General features: G+C 31.2%; 1 protein-coding gene across 8 annotated transcripts in view; it reads left to right on the top strand.

Moving 5' to 3' along the window:
* The first annotated feature begins 13,598 nt into the window (after positions 1-13,598).
* LOC120778786 (titin) overlaps positions 13,599-20,975 on the top strand; it is a 107,084-nt gene continuing 99,707 nt past the window's right edge. For all 8 annotated transcript variants that reach the window (XM_040110777.1, XM_040110776.1, XM_040110774.1 and 5 more), the window contains exon 1: positions 13,599-13,794. In XM_040110777.1, the coding sequence (XP_039966711.1) occupies positions 13,599-13,794 (196 nt within the window). The remainder of the gene's footprint in view (positions 13,795-20,975) is intronic.

Here is a 20,975-nt window from a genome sequence, read left to right as displayed (position 1 = left end):
TAACTCAATGATGGCCATAAGCGAGATTTGAATTTGATTGCATTAGGGTAGCCAATTCGACCTCGTCAGAAGGAAATGTTCAGTTAAACACGTAGCGATGTTTCTACAGGCATATGTTGAATTCAAACCATTAAAATATGCACAAATCGGTTGTACATATATATCAAGAACTATGCACTATTTCCATAATATTTCTTAACCAACTGGCTTTTGAAGATTTCAGAATGCTCATTTTATAATTCTGACCAAGTAAGTACATCCGGTAGTACTTTTAAAGGGCAGATATTTAAAATCCTGAACTCAGATTTGTCAAAAAAATATATTGAGCTCTTTACCATTTAATTTTGAAATTATATCCAGTCCTTCGGGGCTATGCAAATTTTTTGAAATAATCTAACCCTGAGATGTTCAAAGTTTTGAAGAAGGTTTCGACTTGAACTATGGTAATCTGTAACGACTGATACTATGAATTCGATTTTGGTAACTTCTCAAGATACATTAAAGAACAGTAATGGAATTTATAACTTTGCTAGGAATTTAAAGCGAATGTTTTTGAAAAATTGAAGTGATTATATTAGGCGTATGAGGGCTCAAGGAAGTATTGATCCTATTCAACCCATTTTTCATACAAAGAGTTGCTATTGTGAGAAAAGAATTCTGTCTACATTTCAATTGTACATCGACCGATGTTTTCAGTCAAAAGTCAACTATAGATAATGGGGTCCACATATTCGGTACCTAGGAGATTGAACAGTTTTCATTGGTTTTGGGTTGAATTCTGGACATAAGGTGGCATACTCTAAAAGCATTATTCGTGCTAAGTTTTATCCATTATTTAATTGCTGCTTATTGATTTGTACACTGGAAAGTTAAAGAATCAAATGGGAACACAAAATTGTGCTATATGGGAAGTAGGCGTGGTTGTAGTCCGATTTCGCCAATTTTAGATATAGGGATGTGAAAGGAATCAAACGTACTAAATTTTCCCGAAAACGGTCGGTAGGCTCACGAGATATGTGATTTCAGCAAAAAGTTGGCGGTGCCACGTCTATCGGTAAATTTTCACACCGGTGCTTTGTTGTGGCGCTTTATACTATATTTCCGGTTAATGGCGATTTGTGGGCGTGGCAGTGGTATGATTGCGCCCATCTGCGAACTCGAACTTATTTGTACTAAGAAACCTGCATACGAAGTTTCTTTAAGATATCCCAATTTGTACTCAAGTTACAGCTTGCATGGACAGACAAAAGGACGGACAGAAAGTTACCCAGTTTTCAACTTTTCTATCTCGCTTAGTTTTAGATGATATGTACAATCATTAGGTGAACATAACTATTATACTCTGTAGCAACATGTTGCAATAGTATAAAAAGTTTACTTTTGATTCAGGCTTTCATTGAAAAAAAAACGGGTGCACCTTAAAGTTAGTTAGCAACCAAAAAACACCCAACAATGCAGGCATTGCATTGCATGAAGGATGCCACTGTGTATGGCAGTCTGACGTGCGTCAGAGAGTGCTCCAATTACATGCAACAACAAAAACAAACAAAAAATGGAAAATACGAAAAAGCAACAGGTAACACACTCCAAGCGGAAGACGAGCACAAAAGCGTAAAAAATTCAGTTAAACAACGTATTAATGGTAAAAAAAATTAATTGCACGAATATGTGCGTGCTGCTCATCATTTATGCATATACATACATACATATGTATGTTTGAGTGTATGGAGATGAGTGGAAGTGAGCATAAAGGCAAGTAAAAACTATGGATGCTGGCAAATCTCGGGTATCAGTTCGGTATGCGTAGCGCAAATCGATCACACGGAGTAGAAGCTGTTGCCGATCATGTCAGTATATAAAAATATATGTTGCTACTTAGATATATATGTATATGTGTCTGCATATACATACATGTGTATGCTAATATTAAGCCAAACACCAGAAGTTGTTTGATGGGCTTTAAATAACTCTTAATACTTGTGCGTGCATGTTGCCGACGAAAACAACTTGCAACACGCAGCGCTTACACACACACACTCAGACATATCTATAGTGGAGTAGAAAAAATGAAGTATTGAACTCCTCAGCAGCATGCAGAGCAGCCTTTCAGCGTGCATGTGGCGTTTAAAATTAATTATTGCAAATTATAGTGCACAACTGCAACAACAACTGTGGCAACAAGACATGCGATCGCAGCAGCGACTACTTACAACATTGAGAAAATGTTTATAAACATTCTGCGCCAACAAATACATGTGTGTGATGCTGCTGCTGATGATCAAGCGTTGATTGCCGGTTGTTGTTTTGATCTGTTTTGTTTTTTTTTTTGTTTCTGCTTACACTCGCTGTGTTGCAAGTGTTTATTAGTGTGCATGCAACAGCTTAAACGCTACAACTTAATGTTGCCAGCTGTCAGTGACAAACTAAACGTTGTGTGGCTATGAAGTGCCGGCGCATACGAACGCCGCGACTCCAAAGCGCTTGCGCACACACCGACCGACATACTACAACAAATAATTCTGCAATTCGCCGCTTTGTGCAGCATCCATGCAGCGGCGTTGCACTCGCGCGTGTTTATTGTGTAATAAATATATGTAGAAAAATATATACAACAACAAGAAAAGTTGGAAATTCAGCAAAGTTGTTGCGGGTAAATGGCTTAATGCTTCGCTAAATATTCTTACTGTGCGCTAAGAAAGAGGTGAAATAATAGTAAAACAACAATAAAAATCATAGCTGTTGATCTTCCGCTTGTAAGATATAGTTTACAGCAACATAATACGCGCTGTTGAACAATTTGTTGGTAACAATTGCTTTTATATACCCTGAACCAAAAAATTTTACAAAAGTAAACGTTGGAGCAATAAAAAAAATTATTATAAATGATCAGCGAGACGCTTTATTCAAAAATTTAAAATCATGTCCTCCAGTCTGTACGTGAGATAGCCCTCAGTTTACGAGCTATCGTTCTGAAATTTTGTGCACGTCCTTTACTCATACAAGAGCTGCACATTTATCAAAATCGCCGATATCGGACCACTATAGCATACACCTGCCATACAAACTGATCTCTCAAAATCAAGAGCTTGTAAGGAAAACTTTTTCATTTGACTAGGTATCTTTAAGACATTTGGCATGGATTATTGTCCAAGGCAGTACTACAATCTCCGAATAAATTTTTCAGATCAGATCACTATAGCATATAGCTGCCATACAAACGGATCCGCCAATATGAAGTCCCTCTTTGGAAAACTTTTTTATTTGACGAGGTATCTGCAAGATATTTGACAAATATTATTACCAAAAGAAACATCACAATACCCGAAAAAATTGTTCAGATCGGACGACTATAGCATATAGCTGCCATACAAACGGATTCGCCAATATCAAGTCCCTCTTTGGAAAACTTTTTCATTTAACGAGGTATCTTCAGGAAATGTTGCATAAATTTTTATCCTAGTCAGTACCACAATCGCCAAAAAATTTGTTCAGATCGGACCACTATAGCATATAGCTGCCATATAAACTGATCGATCAAAATCAAGTGCTTATATGAACAACTTTTTTATCTGACAAGATATCTACACAAAATTTGGCATGGATTATTGTCCAAGGCAAGGCTACAACCTCTAAACATACTGTTCAGATCGGACCAAAATAACATATACTAGCTGTCATTCAAACTGACTACACAAAATCAAAATAAAGATTTTTTATCCCCTTTTATGCTACAAGAAATGCACCTGTGAAGGCTATTATACCCATTAGCTTGCTTTTCTTTCTTTTTTTGTGTAATTTAATGAGACCTTCACATGTCGCAACAAACGGTTTATTTAACTTGGCTTGCTTATGCGCCGTGATAATTGCGAATGTTTTTATTCTTATAAGCATATTTTCTACTTCTTTTGACGAATTTAAGCACCGTTAGGGCTTTCTGTCACAAGTACTGCCGCTGTGATGATTCAAATTATATAACTCCTTTTACATACATATTTTATACATATTATATATAACATGTATTATATATAACATACCTACATATGTATATCTAAATATGTTTATATTTAATTCTAAAAATTAAATGCGAAAAACCTAAAAATAAATTTAATAATTTATATATTGTTTTGCAATAATTTCACCTACCTTAATTCCATTTACATTGTACAAATAACTAACTTCCGCCACATTCGACTGCGTCAATTGAGATCTATTTGTTTGTTTGTTTAGTTTTGCACCTCTGCACATCTGTTCCGCTCGATTGGGTATTCAAATGCGCATGAAGAGATTTTCACAAATTAATTGAGCTGCAATTTACTTGTCATTATCTGCAATAAATAGAAAATAAGATTTGAAATCTATTGAGAGAAGCAGCTTATAGTATTTTGCTTAATTAGTAATACAAAAAAAAACAAAAAAAACCAATTGTAATGAAATCTGTCTAGGCAACTGGGTCATATCAACATTGCGATTTTGCTGTAAGAATTAATTAATAACTATTTTAAAATATCTTCAAAATATATTCCAGAACATTTTCGGTAGGAAATTAGTACATAGTTTCGGTGAAATAGTAAATTGAATGAATTTACTTATTTATGAGATTAAGTAGTATTAAGTGTAGTCTTTCTTTCTTTTATTTTATTGGCGTAGAAACCGCTTACGCGATTATAGCCGCGTTTACAACTGTGCGCCAATCGTTTTTTCTTTCCTCTGTTTGGCGCCAATTGAAAATTCCAAGTGTTGCCAGGTCCTTCTCCACCTAATATTTCCTCTTCTTCTGCTTCCTTCGGCGGGTACAGCGTCGAATACTTTCAGAACTTGAGTGTTTTCATCCATACGGACGACATGACCTAGCCGGCGCAGCCGCTGTCTCTTAGTTCGCTGGACTATGTCAAAGTCGTCATTTAACTCGTATAGCTTATCGTTCCATCGAAAGCGGTATTTGCCGTTGCCAATGCGCAAAGAACCATAAATCTTCCGCAGAACCTTTCTATCGAAAACTCGTAACGTCGACTCATCAGTTGTTGTCAGCGTCATGCCTCTGCACCATTTAGCAGGATGGAAATATTAAGTGACTTATAGAGTTTGGTCTTTGTTCGTAGAGAGAGGACTTTACTTCACAGTTGCCAACTCAGTCCAAAGTAACACCTGTTGGCAAGAGATATTCTGCGCTGGATTTCAAGGCTGACATTGGTGTTGGTGTTAATACTGGTTCGAACTTCGAAGTTATGACTGTCATCAGTGACATTGGAACCAAGCAGCGAGTGTGACGACTGTTTTTCGATGACAGGAGAAATTTCGTCTTGTCCTCGTTCACTACCAGACTCACTTGCTTCGCTTTCTTATCCGGTCTGAAGAAAGTAGAGATAACGGCGCGGATGTTGAGGCCAATGATATCAATATCATCGGCGTACGCCAGCAGCTGTACACCCTTATAGAATATCGTAACTTCTCTATTCAACTTTGCAGCTGAATAATTGTCTGCAGCAGTAGATTAAAGAAGTCGAACGATTGGGAGTAGCCTTGTCTGAAACCTCGTTTGGTATCAAAAGGCTCGGGAGGTCTTTCTCGATTCTGACGGAGCTTTTGGTATTGCTCAACGTAAGTTTACACCGCCGTGGTAGTGCTGCGAGGATACCAAATTCAGACAAAGCGGCTTTTCGTGCTGTAAAAAGCAGATTTAAAATCAACGAAGAGGTGGTGTGTGTCGATGTTCTTTTCACGTGTTTTTTCCAAGATTTGGCGCATGGTGGAAATCTGATCGATTGTAGATTTTTCAGGTCTAAAGCAACACTGATAAGGTTCAATCAGTTTGTTGACGGTGGACGTTGGTCTTTCACAAAATACGCTCGGTAGAAGCTTATGTGCGTCGTTGAGGAGGATTATCCCACGGTGTTTGGCGCAAATTGTGGGGTCTACTTCTTGTGGATTAGGATTAGCACACTTAAATTCCATTCATCAGGCATGTTTTCGTCCGACCATATTCTACAAAGAAGCTGATGCATACTCCTTATTAGTTCTTTGCCGCCGTGTTTGATTACTCGGCAGGCAATCCATCGGCCTCCGCCGCTTTGTTTTTTTCAGACGTGTAATTGCTATTCGAACTTCTTCATGGGCGGGCAATGGAACGTCCGCTCCAATGTGATCGATTAGAGAATCGGGTTCCCCATCTCCTGCTGTTATGCTCTTGCAGCCATTCAGCAGCATGAATAAATAATAATTTCATTATGCTCTGGGTATCAGTCATTAAATCACTTCTGAGGGTTCTACAAGAGTATGCTAGTATTGAACACTAATACCAGTATATGTAAATATTTCCTTCAGAAAGATATTTTCTTCAAAAACCCTAAGAGATATTATTTCCAAGACAAAAGATTTCATAGAAAAATAACTACTTTTTACTCTTTTTGCGTGGAAATAGCCAGATCGGCAAAAACAAATGTTTTTCAATCAAAAATAAATATAAATCGAATTATAATAGATCCTTAACTTTTATATCTATGATGCCAAGAGCAAACTATAAATTTTTATGGGGAAAAAATTAATTAGCACTCGCAACAGACGTTTTTTATTACTTAAAATATATATGTTTGTATGTATATAGGGCACATGTGATTGACTATAAACCGATTTGCACGTCCTCCAATTGCCAATGGTGCAAATGAGCGCATAAAAACTTATTACCAATAAACTTGTTCTCGAAAATTTGACATTTATGGTAAATCGACAGGCAGGTTGACGGATAAAAACAACAAACAAACAGAAAAAAATAACAATGATACTTAGTATAATGCCAAAAATGAAACTGGCAACGAGTTTAATATGTGTGTATGGATGTATGTGTATATATGGATGTGTATATCTGTATGTATATTAGGGTGCAATTTTCATAGACTTTTTAATACATATCATCTATAAAAATTCTATAAAGCCTTGCTTAAAAAGCCGAATATCTCGAGAAGTATTAATGATAGCGATTTGGACCTCGAACCTTTTTTATAGCAAATAAAATTTCCTACAAATTTGTCATAAACATTTTTGCTATAGCTCTTGTCATTTACGAGGTATATACAAAAAAATGCGAAATTCTTGGAAAAATCGGGTTTAGAGCCCCGTACTACCTCGCCGGTGTGAGTTATGACTTTGCTGCACTGGGCACTTTTGTAGAGTGAACAATTCTGAGAAAAATGCGTCTAAAGTCAAAGCGATGCCGTAAAATACCTCTGATCTGTAGGAATTTAAAGATAAAAACTCACGATTGTAGTGTATTTTCTATGGAAAATTTTTACGGGCCTTGGTCCAGTTCTTAATGTTAATACATATTAAGGGATAAAATTTTCAGGGAATTTTTTTTTAAGATATTTCCAAGGAAATTTCGTGACGAGACTGAAAAAAAATTATAGTTAAAAAAAAAAAACCCTAATGTATATGTACATACATATGTGTGTGCAAACTACATCTTTTTTATTGTATGTTAAGCATATGCATTTAGGAGCGAACATCAATAATCAGACGCTTGTGGCATGCATGTTGCAAGCACTTTGCAAATATCGAATAATTAAATTAAAAAATTAAAGCTTTTTTGCTGGCTATGCAGATGTTCCAACAAACATATGTATCTGTGTATGCGTGTGCGTGTAAAATTATAATCGCTTGTGCATAAGTCATGCAAGCGAAAATAAACTTAATTATTCATATGAGCAGGTAAATTGATGGCAACAATGTGAGAGTGCGCCAGTGTGCCGCAGAAAAAAATGTACTTTTTGTTGTTATAATATTTCACTTCCATGCTGCCAACTTGCACTACTTATTTTACATATATTTACATATATGCATATGTATATATTTGTGGTTGGAAATTATGTATATAAATAGTTATGATGAGCTTTGTCCACCTGCGCTGCAAGGCAGCCAACTTTTTTGAGTCAAAACGAAAATTTTTTGAGATACAATAATTTTTCAAAATTATTTTTTGCTTCACAGTAGAATTTTCGAATATTTATGCACTTAACGGGCAGCAAATTTCTTCTGATTTTATATAAAATCGTAATAAATCGAGCAAATTTTCCTTAATTTAGGAATTTAAGAATATTTTTTCAAAATTTTTTATTTACTAAATATTGTAGGTGACATGCAAATGTATATGTAAAATATAATTATATATGTATGTATTTATTTAGCTCATAGTCTATGCAATACAGAAATATAGTATAGTCATGAGTGATCGAGAAAAACATTAAGTATATGCGATTGCATAGGCGAGTACCAAGCAATGGTTTGGACAGTTCTAGCGATTTTGGGACATTTTTTCAATTCTACAGTAAACACTAGTTAATTGAAACATTTAATATTTTATACTGAAAAATATCCGACACAGGTGCATTTCTTATAGCATAAAAGCGGATAAGAAAATCTTTTTCTTTATTTTGATAGGTCAACTTGTATGGCAGCTATATGGCGTGGTGGTCTGATCTTGAAAATTTTTTCAGAAATTATATCGTTTTCTTAGAAAATAAGCCACGCCAAATTTCGTCCAGATATCTCAACAAATATAAAAGTTGTCCATATAAAAACTCGATTTTGATCGATCAGCTTGTATGGCAGCTATATGCTAAAGTGATCCTATTTGAACTATATATCCGGATATTAAAGCATTATCTTGGACAACCATATGCACAAAATTTCGTGTGAATAATTCATCAAATAAAAAAATTTGCTATACAAGAACTAAATTTTGATTGTTCAGTTTGTATGGCAATTATACATTATAGTAGTCCGATATCGGCGGTTCTTATGTGTTAACAGCTTAATGAGAAGAAAAGAATATATACAGATTTTCAGATTGATATCTCAAAATTTGAGCAACTATGTTCTTTATAGTGCGACTGATGACTGGGTATTACAAACTTTGTGGCAAACCCTCTTCAGGGTATAAATATAAAAATAGTAATAATCGTTTTATCATAATAAGCCAATAATCAGAACTTATAGATTCAGCCTTATACTATCAAAAAATAATAATTTTTTTGCAGTCTTATCACCAGTATTCACTGTTCTTCTTTCCACATAGTACACAAAAAGTTAAGATTCATTTAAAAAAATTCGAAAAGCTGAAGAGAAATTATTTTATTTTACCCCAGCAAATATTGAAAAATATTTTTCAAAAATAAATCACATAATTATTTTTAGCAATTTAACTCAATACCGAAAAATCTTACAGTCGATATACACATACACACCTACAAATGCTAGAAGAAAGGCGAAGAGTAACGGCGAGTAGCGCACTGCGGCCGAGAGCGTGAATTTTCTCGTAGGATCTCTTATTAAACTGACCAGTATAGACTCTGAGGAAAACGAAAAGTCAAAATGATGGGTTGGTTTTGAAAATGAAAATCAACACCAAAAACATATAGATAGATATAAAGATATAATTTAATAGGATAGTCTATCTTGATATAGAGTTATAATAGGAATCAATTTTTGAAGAAATAATTTCATGAAAGTTTCAAAAATTTCTAATAAAATAATAAGACTTGACAAGTCATACTTTTCAACTGTAAAGCTAAATATATTTAAAGGCAGGCGATAATTGTTGACTTTTTGCGAATATTTTTCAAAATTCTTCAGCGGTTTTAAAAAATAAAATACCATGAACTAACTTTTTTCTAATCAGAACAAGCAACGACAAGCCGCCTTGATTAATTTTGCCATAAAATATATTATCATAAAATTCATTTACCAATCGTATTCGCATTCTATTAGTCGGATATCAAGAAAGCATTCCAGCATTAAGTTAACTTCTTTAAACTACTTTCATATAGCCAAATTGTATTGCATTCTAATACCAACGAAAGGTTTGCGACTTCGCTGAAGGTCACTTGAAGCATACATTTAGGATCAAAATTTAATAAATTTAGTTAAAATTACTAAGACATGGATTTTTTAATAAATATAACAAAAAGAGCTAAGCTGTAGAATGTAATTTTCTGAGAGAAATCAACTTTCCGTCGATTTCTTCGGGAAATTCTGTCGATAGTTTCTCTCAAATTCACTTTTTTTGCCGTGTTTTGGATGATACACATACAAGTGTCTGAAAATTAAAATGAATTTTTTTGAAAACCAATACAAATTTTAGTGAATTTAATTATGGATCTCGAACAGTGAAAATCATGCTGACTTAAAAGGACTTAAGAAAAATATTACAAAATCCTCTCAGTCTCAACTTCAAGTGGGAAAATCGATTAAATCCAATATTTTCTTAAATAAATTAGCCAAAAACTTATTGATTTCTAATAATAAAGAAATGTTTGCGACTTCTATAAGAACCAATTGATGCATACATTTAGGAGCAAAATTTAATAATTATCATTAGAAGTATTAAGGCAATTAAATCGATTAAAATTGATTTCCTCTCTGTCTCAAATTCAAGTCTGCAAATCCATGCAATATAATATTTCCTTTTATAAATTATAAACATTTTACCGCTTCAACTCTACAACTCCATCAATTTCTTGCAAAACACCATCTGCCAGCAGAAACGAGCTCAAAAAATAAAAACTTATGCACACAGTATTAAATGAACCCCATCAATTTGGCCTCCAACAACGACGGCTGTGCAGTCGACGAATTTCCCAAAAATAAAATCGATGAGTTTTCCTACAACACAACAAAAACATAGCACAACAAACACAGCGCATACAACAATGGGCCGCTACGAATCAAAGACGAAGTGTTTCACGAATGAAGAAAGTACTCTCACACGTCGTGATATGCTCATATGTGCAACATATATATATAGAGTGAAATACATATGCAAGGCAACAACGCCGATCGAGCTATTTGAACGCAATCGGAACGATCTTGTATCATTCTTCGCTCGCACCTCAAAAACGATCGACGTCTTGGTTTCAGTCTCGGGGATTATGACTTAAACCAGAAGATTTTTAATTTCTGAAATTTAAGTTTTTCATACGCGCACCAATAAAATATACATATATAGTATATATATAAAGAAATACATATATATTTGAAGGAAAAAATATATATTTTACATAGAGTTTTTCGTATAATTTTTTTTATAATAACTGAGGTGAAAAAAGAGAGTTAATTTCTAACGGAAAATATATATATAAATATAATTTAAACGAGTTACCAATCACATTATAACGCCGCAAAGGATAACGAAAGTAAGCAGTTCGAAAGAATTTTCTTTAAGAAAATATAAAAAAGGCTGAACAAGTGCATGAAATTAGTGAAAATTATTAAAACTGAAAAATTGCTAAAATATAATACTGTATGAAAAGTGTGAAAAATATTCAAAAATTTTTTGGTTTCGTAACAAATTTTTATGAAGAAAATATTTTTCGCTGCGCTGAATATCTAAAAAAAGATTCGTTACACTTGTGTGGAGCAGCGAACGGACGCGCGGTGTTGTGGTGTTAGTGCTGGTGGGTGATCGTGCCACACACGAACCGTACCGTCGAACGATTGCTTGTGGTTTTTGGTGTTGTTTTCGGTCAAGTTTTGCGCTCGAGGGGCTATCGTGTGGCCGGTAGGTCGTGCGGTTGCTCGGTTGCTCGGTTGCTCGGTTTGTGGGTAAATCGGTTGATCGGCTGATCCGGATCCGTCGCACGAATTGTTGCACTCACGCGCAATGCAAATATATATACACTCATTTGTATATATGTATATATGTGTATATGTATGTATACATATATATACGCTAGTTATGCTGACTAATTACTATGATTAATTTATATATTCATGTGAAAAGCAAATTATGACTGTGCTTGCCAAGGATTAAAGCAACAACAAAAAATAATAATATTATGATAATAATAATAATAAAAGTACTACTCAAAGCTCAAGGATAACCAAAATAAGTGCTGCTCAACAACCAAAGAATTACAGTGTTTTGAATACATATTTTTAGCTAACATCAACAACACACGAAAAATATAAAAAATTCGGAATAAAAATAATTTTTGAAAAAATATAATAAAACCTTTCGCATAAAAAAATATTGAAAAATACGAAAAAAAATGTATAAAAATTATTTTAAAAAAATACTGCTTTTAAATTATTTTTTGTAAAAAATTACAAATATTTTTTGGAAGAGAAACTCTATAAAATTGATTTAAAAAATTAGCTTATAAAATATTTTTTGTAAAGAAATTATTGTATAAAAAATATTTTTTGAAAAAAAACTTGCGTATAAAAAATAATATCATAAAAAATATTTTTCGAAAAAAAAATTCTGTTAAAAAATATTTTTACAAAAAAAAAATTGTATAAAAAAATCTGAATAAAAAAATTTGTTAAAAAAATGTCTGTATAAAAAGTAATTTTTGAAAAAAATTTCTTTATAAAAAGTATTTTTGAAAAAAAATTCTTTATAAAAAATATTTAAAAAACAATTTAAAACAATCTGTATAAAAAATATTTTGTCAAAAAAAATTTCTGCATAAAAAATATTAAAAAACAAAATTTTCTGTATAAAAAATATATTTTGAAAAAAAAATTCTAAACAAATTGAATTCAAGTTTTTAAAGCAGTTTTCAGTTCATTTAAATTTAACGAAAGTTTGTCAATTTTTAAAAATAGCCACTGAAAAATAAGAAGCCACTAGCTGCTCGCTACACTTGCGCCTGTATTTGTTTGTATGTTTGAGCGCATAGCGGCACTTGTTTGTGTTTGTGTTGGTTCGGTGATATATTTTCGTACACAAATGAGATGGAGTATAGCTAGCCGCCAAGGAATGCGAAAAGGACGGCCTGCGCCGGAATTATATTTCGAAAATAGAAATTTTCATCCAATAAAATACACTAAACTACTTTCTCTGTGGCCTTACACACGGAAATTTCGCACAGCCGGAACGTTTGCGACGAACTCAACACGGTGGTTTGTGCGAGTCGGAAATTGTGAGCAAACTTCAGAGCATAACGAAATAAAAAGAAGAAAAAAAAATGCCAAGTGAAAAGTGATCGCCAAAAAGAAAATTTGATATTTTTAGCAAGCAAAAGTGTGTGAAAGCCGAAACTAGCGCACGAAAATGTGCCAAACGAACGAAAGCTAGCAACTGAAACTAAAAAAGCAGTGAAAAAATATTGAAAAAACAATATATACATTTCAAAAATTTTATTTTCTGCATCAATACAGTGTATTTGACCCCCAAAACCAGTGTTTAGTTACCTTATTCTCTATTTCCTCTTTTCTTTAGCGCCTACAGGAAGCAAGATAAATTCGTGTTTGAAGTGAAATTTTGATAAAGTCAAATATAAATATATATATAGTGGAAAAATCAGTCAATACAAAGCAGCAGCAGCAGCAGCAGCGTTTCGAAAATATATATCGCAAACGTCGTATCCACAACTCGAATAGTGTTTAAAATCGGATAGATACATTTAAGTGGTAATATTATTGTTGGATTGCATCGCACCGCAAGCCAACAAATAAATAGCCAGTCTCAATCTATCCGATTAATTGTAACAGCCAGTGAGTTTACTACAAACGAATATATATAGTCAGTTACAGCTGCGTTCAGATCACTCAAAATCAATCAGTTATCATTTTTAAATGCAATATAGTGTTATATAACGAAAATGCAACGAGAAAATTCGAATCCGTACCAGCAACAGTTGCAGCAGCAGCAGCAACAACAGCAAACGCAAATGCAATCGCATCAGGAAACACAACAATACTCGAGCCAACAACAATTCTCGAGCGTGCAGCAGCAGCAAAGGATTAGCCGCACCGAACAGCGCACCGTCCAGAGTCAGCAAGTCACTCAGCAAAGAGGTCAGTTGAGCAATACGAAAATGCTAAACTTTGTGCTTTTGCCATGATTTGCTTTGATCGAAAAGTTTGCCATGTTTGTATGCTTGTTTAGCCACAAAAGCATTGAGTGTGGTGCATAAAATTAGGCGTAAAGGATGCGCTTTTCTTTCTGATTTCGAAATTCGTGTACAAAATATTTTTAAGTAATCATTCAGTCCCTTTTAAGAAGGCTTCTAGCTGTTTACTATTATGAGGAAGTTTTTTAAGTGATGGCTAAATTCTCATAATACGATTTTTATTTATCATAAATTTGTCGAATTAACGACTATTTTTGATTTCAAAAATTACTTAAGAGAGCTGAGTTATACTTAATAATTTTTGAATTTGAAATTAATGGAATTTCAAATCTTTCTGATGTTTATTATAAGTAGTTTTTTTTATATAATCAATTTTCTACATTTATTTTTGTAATTGATGTCATTTTTATTGTTTAAAATTTGGTTCTAATATTTAAGTTTATTTTACCTTATTTTAATTTTTTATTTAATTGGATATTTTTTAATTCATCTAATTTTACTTAAGGCACTTCTTCTATTTCACATATTTTCAACAATTTTTTTTTTTTTTGATTTGAGGCCAGTTTTAATATTTTTAAATTTTTTTTAATTTAGCTTTATTTTGTTTAACTTATTTTATCATTTTTCTATTTTGTTTTATCTAATTTTATTTATTTTTTTTATGTAATTTAATTTTTTTCAATTCATCTAATTTTACTTAAAGCACTTCTTCTATTTCATAAATTTTCTAAGTTTTTTTTTTTTGATTTGAAGACATTTTTACATTTTTTTTTTAATTTTATCTTATTTAATTTTTTTTTTTTTTTGCTATTTAATTTTGTTTTAGTTATTTTAGTGTATTTTCTTTACATTTAATTTGTAAAATTATTTTATATTGAAATGCTATAATTAACTTTTATTTTATTTTGAATTCTTACACCTTAGATGGCTCAAAATAATCGTTAATTTTTTCCACTCTCTACTATGAGTAATCGATTGGTAGAAACACCAAAAAATAGCTCTTTAGATATGGGCTCTTAAACCTCTGCAATCCTCGTTTATTTATCTAATCTAATTGGCTCTTAATATTTATAGCAAAACCATCAATTTATCCGTTTACTAAACCGAAAAATTCATATCTCATAATCTACTATTTTATATCTAATATTTTCTCTTCCCTTATCTCTGTAGGATATCAAATTCTTTAAAAAAAATTGTCCACTTTCGAAGACCTATCCTTCAAAAGTTATTAAAATAACTAAATTATTTTTCTGTTTTTTCAAGAACTGTATAACTTTTTTTTTCAAGAACTTTATAACTCGCCAGCAAAAAGTTGTTAGGATACCTTTAATAACTTCAGAACGGTGCACTGGTTTACGAAAGAAATGTCCATATGAAAGACGAATTATATATATTTTTATATATTTTTCAAATGATATACAGTAGAACTTCCCTAACTCGAATCATCACAATCCATAAAAAAAAAGCTACGAGTTAGAGCGACTTCAAGTTATGGAAAGAAATTTGTATGAAATTTGACTTCTATTGCCAATTCAAGAGTTTGAGTTATGGAGAACTTCGAGTAATAGAAGTTCTAGTTCTGGAAGTTCAACTGTAGATTAAAAAAAAGCTGGAAAATATGTATTAAAGAGAGGAAAGCACTAGTCCTAAAAAACAAATTCTAATTCCTTCAACTAAAAATGTAGCTTAAGTCTTTTATAATGATTTTTTCTTAAGCAAAGTTTCAAAACAGAAAACATTGATTTAATTGCACATTTTTTGAGTACTTTTATGTTGTAAATTTAGTATATGCATATATTTTCATATAAAATACATTTCATAAAATGTCTTTTTTTATCATATTTAATTATTGTGAATGTATTTTTTTTACTTAGTTAACTTCTAAGTTTAATTTTTTTAATAAATCAAATTTTAATTTTCATACATTCTTCAATTTTACATTATTCAGCATTTTGTTATGCTACCCTTTTTTAAATACATATTATTAATGTTTATGGGTACAACATTAACTTTCTTTCAGCAATTTTGCCTTTATTTAAATACTTCTTTTTTAATATATGGCTATCTTGTAGTTTTGCAATTTTTATTCTCTACCCCGCTTTTGGAAGTTTAAAAACAAAAATATATATATTTAACTTACAAATATTAAAATTCCTCCGAGTCAGTTTCCAAAAGCCGAATAAATAATGAAAAATCAAAAAAACTTTTAGAAATTTTAGAAATTAGAATTTTTTTTAATTTAAAAAAATAAAAATAAATAAATAAAATTAACTTGATAAAAACAATTTTTAACAAAAAAAAACAGTTATTTTCTTTTTTTTTTTGTTTTTAAGTTTATTTTTAAATATTTTATTGATGCACTATATTTTTTATCTTATTAATTTCTTATAATTTTTATTTTTATTATCTATTTATTTTAATTTCATTGTATTTGTTTTTATTTTATTATATTTTTTTTATTAGATAGAATTATTTTATCTTTATAATTACTAATTAATTAAATATATTTACTAACTAATTAATTCATCAAAATGGCACATCAAGTGTTAATTGAGCCCGATAGGGCGGCACTCCTACCTAACTAATTAATTAAAATTACTAATTATTACCTTTTCTGTTTTATATGGATAATTTCTTGTCTCATTATTAACCAAAACACAACATAATAATAATAAATCCGAGACTTATATTATTAACATATAGTTATATTTCACTATAATACATACCGTCAACTAAAATACAAACTAAAGTAACATCACTTTTCATAAGTTTGAAGGCAAAGGAAACAATACTAAAAGAAACCATTCATATTGAAACGAAATTTGAGTTTTGGGTATAAAATGGATATATATATCTGACAGAAGCAGCTGAAAATTGTATGTTACCAAAATTTCAGTTTTAGTTATAAAATTATTATATCTTGGTTATAACTGACAGCGGGAGCTGAAAATTTCATGCTACATATGTATGTGTAATAGCAATAAAAAACTCAATTTCGATTTTATTGCATTTTAGGTGACGATATTTAATAAAAAAAATGGAGCATTTTGAGAGAAAAACATATATGATATTTTTGCAAAATTTGTTATAATTAATTCAATAAATTTAATTTTCTTTCATACAAAAGGAACTTTTTATTTGCTGCCATAAATTCTTTATAATTAAAACTCAAATTATGCAGAAATTTTTGTTGTATGCAAAAAATTAAAATTTAACCATTTGGGTAAATATCAATTAAACATTCTTTAATAACCAATGTATATACATATATACCAAATATAGTCTACCGCAGGATATCTGTCTTTATTACCCTTTTAATTATCAATAAATGCATTGATTATATTTTAGTTTATATGAATACATAATTCAGTGGCCAAATAAAATTTCAATGATTTTCATTTTCATTACAAAAAAAACTAGTAAAATAATCAATAATTTTTAAACCGATTTCAATGCATGATTATTGGAACTCTGCGAATGTAATTAATTAAAAAATGTAATTTTAATTTTATCATTGTTCAATATTATAAATTAGTAAAATGTATTAATATTCTGCATTTGTTTAAGAGAAAAATGTGAATACCACATTAAATCGCATTATTGCTTGTAACAGTTTGAAAAGCACTCCCGTAGCTTCAAAACTATGGCGCACAGTTCAAATTTAATAGAGAATGCGCCGAAGGATATGGAGTAACATTTTAATTTTAGTTGTATTTGAAAGGTTTGCCGAAAAAATTAATATTTTAATTATAAATTCAGGCAAATATTGCAAAAAAATTAATTGAAAATTAAATTTTTACGCCACAAGTGTCTAAATATCACATAAATACGAAAAACTAACTTTCAACTTTAAAGAACCTACATGAAAACATACTTTTCCTGCCTAAAAAATTAAAATAAAAAATAAAAAAATGTATATATGTCTTAATTACTTTCGAAAATAATCCATAAATAAAATTTTATTAGAAAATAAACACCACCACCAGTCAAAAATCACATTGTAAAAGCATTTATGCGCTGTTTGCATCAGCACAGTCATTTGTGGAATGATTCAGTTGGAAAATTTAGAATCTCTGTCGCTAAACATATACATATGTATATAAAATACATATTTATTTTGTGGTGGATTGTCATGGTGTCCACTCATCACCGAGCAATTTGTCAGCTTGCCAAAAATGCAGATTCATATATGTACATATGTACAGCACTTATATATGTATGATAAGCTGTACATATGTATAATAGTACATAAATACATACTATTATGTGCAAATTTGAACATAGCTGTGTTGGCACATAAATATTTATCGTTTACATATACATATGTATGTATGTATATACTAACTTTACTTATACATATATGCTTATTTGAGAAAAATATTATGGCTCACACCACTTAATTTTCACAAATGCCTCTATGTATTGGTGTCAATGAGCTTTTTCGGATATTGCATTGCTCAGCGCTACAAGGTCGCTCTTGCCATTTTGCCGGTGACTGTTCGCCGTTGGCACTTGCCCAGCGCTCATAAGCTGACCACACTTGGCACCGGCGATGAATTGTTTGATTAGCCATTTGAAACGGCATCTAAGGATAATTGGTGATGAATGCGCATTTTGACGCAGCACTGTCATAAATTTATGCAGTAAATGTTTGGAATCGTTGATATTTATTGGAAACATTTTATTTTTAAATAAAAATTTAATACCTAAGAAATACCTAAAGAAATTTTTATTTTTAATATCTAAAGAATATTTAATTTTTAAATAAAAATTTAATACCTAAAAATCTCTAATTTAGTGTCAAAATTATTTGATTTTAATTTTGGGGTTATGAAAGCGTCATTAAACTATGATTTAGACAAATTTATGTTATTTTGCTTCTAAATTTTTTTAGACATTAGTCTTCAGTTTATTGTCATCGTATCATTTTATGCCAATTTTAAATTTAACGTTCAGATATACATTTTTAAATAAGCAATAAATATATAAAACGGTCATAATGGAACTGTGTGAATTTCATATCGTCACCAAAAATGCATTTTAGGTGCCTAAAAATTTTTATTTTCATCAAGAAAAACCAAAGTAAATAATATCATAAAGTAGGAGGTTGTCACAGCGATTTTGTTGAAATTTAAGCCGTTTCTCTCATTCTAAATTAAATGGTTACAAGTAAGGAGTTGCCATAGAGTTTTTTTTCATAATATTTTTCAGTTTTGTGTCTGTTTATTCAGACTTTATGACTTTTTGTGACTAAAACTGATCAATTTTTAATATTATTTCACATTTTCCGCTAATTTACTTATTTTTATTTTCTATTATATAATATTATTATTTATATTTTATTTTTAAAAAATGATTAAATGCCTTTAATAAATTTGTAAACTTCAATTAAAAACAAGAAAATACATTAACTGCGTTTGCACCGAAACTATAATAAACAAGGACTCGATTATGATCGAGCAGCTTCTTGGAAGGAAAAATGGATCATCAAGATCGATACCACAAAAATGAGGAATACATTCTCATTACGTTAACGATTTATATAAGGCTCATTTTTTTACTTTGTTCTTTGATGCAAAATATTGAAACCATATTTCTGTTTTTATTATTGTTTCAATACAATTTGAAACAATTTTGAGTCATGAATTTTCAAAATTTTAAACCCTCGAAAAGTAAAAATTCGTAATGTTTACGATTTTTTTCAACCTTCAATTGAAAAATACGTTGACATTTTTAGACCTATTTTTCGAAAACAAAGGGTTTAGGTTGTTAAAGAAATATTTTTTCACAATTTGGAACTATTTTCGTGGAACGCTGTTCAAGATATACCAAATTTATTAATTTTCTTCGAACAAATAATTATTGACTAATTAGACTCCAGATTTTTATGAGAATCTTTTCGAATCAGTGAATCAGAATCAGAGTGAATATGCTCGATAGCTACATATATTTTTATAAATAAGTTAACGCAAGATTCAATTAACCAAAACTCGTTTAAGCAGATAATTTACTGCCTGACTGAAAATATTCCTCGAATGGGTAATTAGAAAAGCTGTGAAAGTATGCTCTAATTATATTGAAGTTGCGAATGGTGTAATTTAATGTACACTGATCTTATACATTTCATAAGGATTTTTTGCATTTAACCTACAGAATCCATGAAAACTTAATAATGACTCAACGGCCCACCCGTGGCAAACAATGGCAATCCTTAAACCTTCTTATACTTTAAAAATAAATTTTTCTGAAGCAACATATTTAGTACTAAGTTATAGGATCAAGTCAGAACGAATAACTTAGAACGTTAACCCCAAAAGCGCATGTCATTAGCTCATTCCAGAGGTGGTGTGGCGCATCGAACACACACAAATAAATTGTTAATTGAGTCAATTTGATTGTCCAGAAGACCCACGTCCACTCAAAGTCAACCGTTTTGTTTTGAAAAATATGTAAATACTTTCTTATAGCTCCCAATATTCTAATAATTTTATTAGTTTTGATAATTTTCTAAAAAACAAACCGCACAAAAGTTAGAAAACCTATAAAGATCCTTCAGAAAAATGTGCTACTTTCAAAATTACATTTTACACATATTAAAATTTGAAAATTGCTCAATGAAAAATCACCATGGAAAAATATCTAAAAATAGGTCACATTCCATATGCCGACCCGCTTTCCTTCAACCACTTGACACACATAAACTCATCACACCGGCGCTTTCTAGTACCTTGTCAACTATTGGCCTGGCCCTTCACACCCAAAGAGCCATCAATCAGAAAAGTGGGTCAATATAGTATTTGGTCGCACTAAATACACACAGACAAAATAAAAATAGGAGTCTTCAAAAATGCGGAGAGACTAAATACAAAATATGCTCTATGTAAATTGCTTTAATGTGTTACATATATAGTCAACTCGCTCTAACACACGGACGCTTAGTTGAAGCAGAGAATTTCCCATAAACTTTCAATCAAATGAGTACTTTCTCTTTTATGTGGCGACAAACAGCTGTTAGCACCTGCGCAATGCTTACTTTCAATGCGAGTATGCGAGAGAGAATTGCAGATCAGCTGTTTCGAGTTCGAAATCTATTTTTAAGAACGTTATTTTCGAAATTAAAAATAA

The sequence above is a fragment of the Bactrocera tryoni genome, chromosome 5 (genome assembly GCF_016617805.1).
Source record: "Bactrocera tryoni isolate S06 chromosome 5, CSIRO_BtryS06_freeze2, whole genome shotgun sequence".
Taxonomy (NCBI): Eukaryota; Metazoa; Arthropoda; class Insecta; order Diptera; family Tephritidae; genus Bactrocera; species Bactrocera tryoni.
The sequence above is the reverse complement of the archived record's forward strand: the minus strand, read 5'-3'. Positions and strand labels throughout refer to the sequence as shown.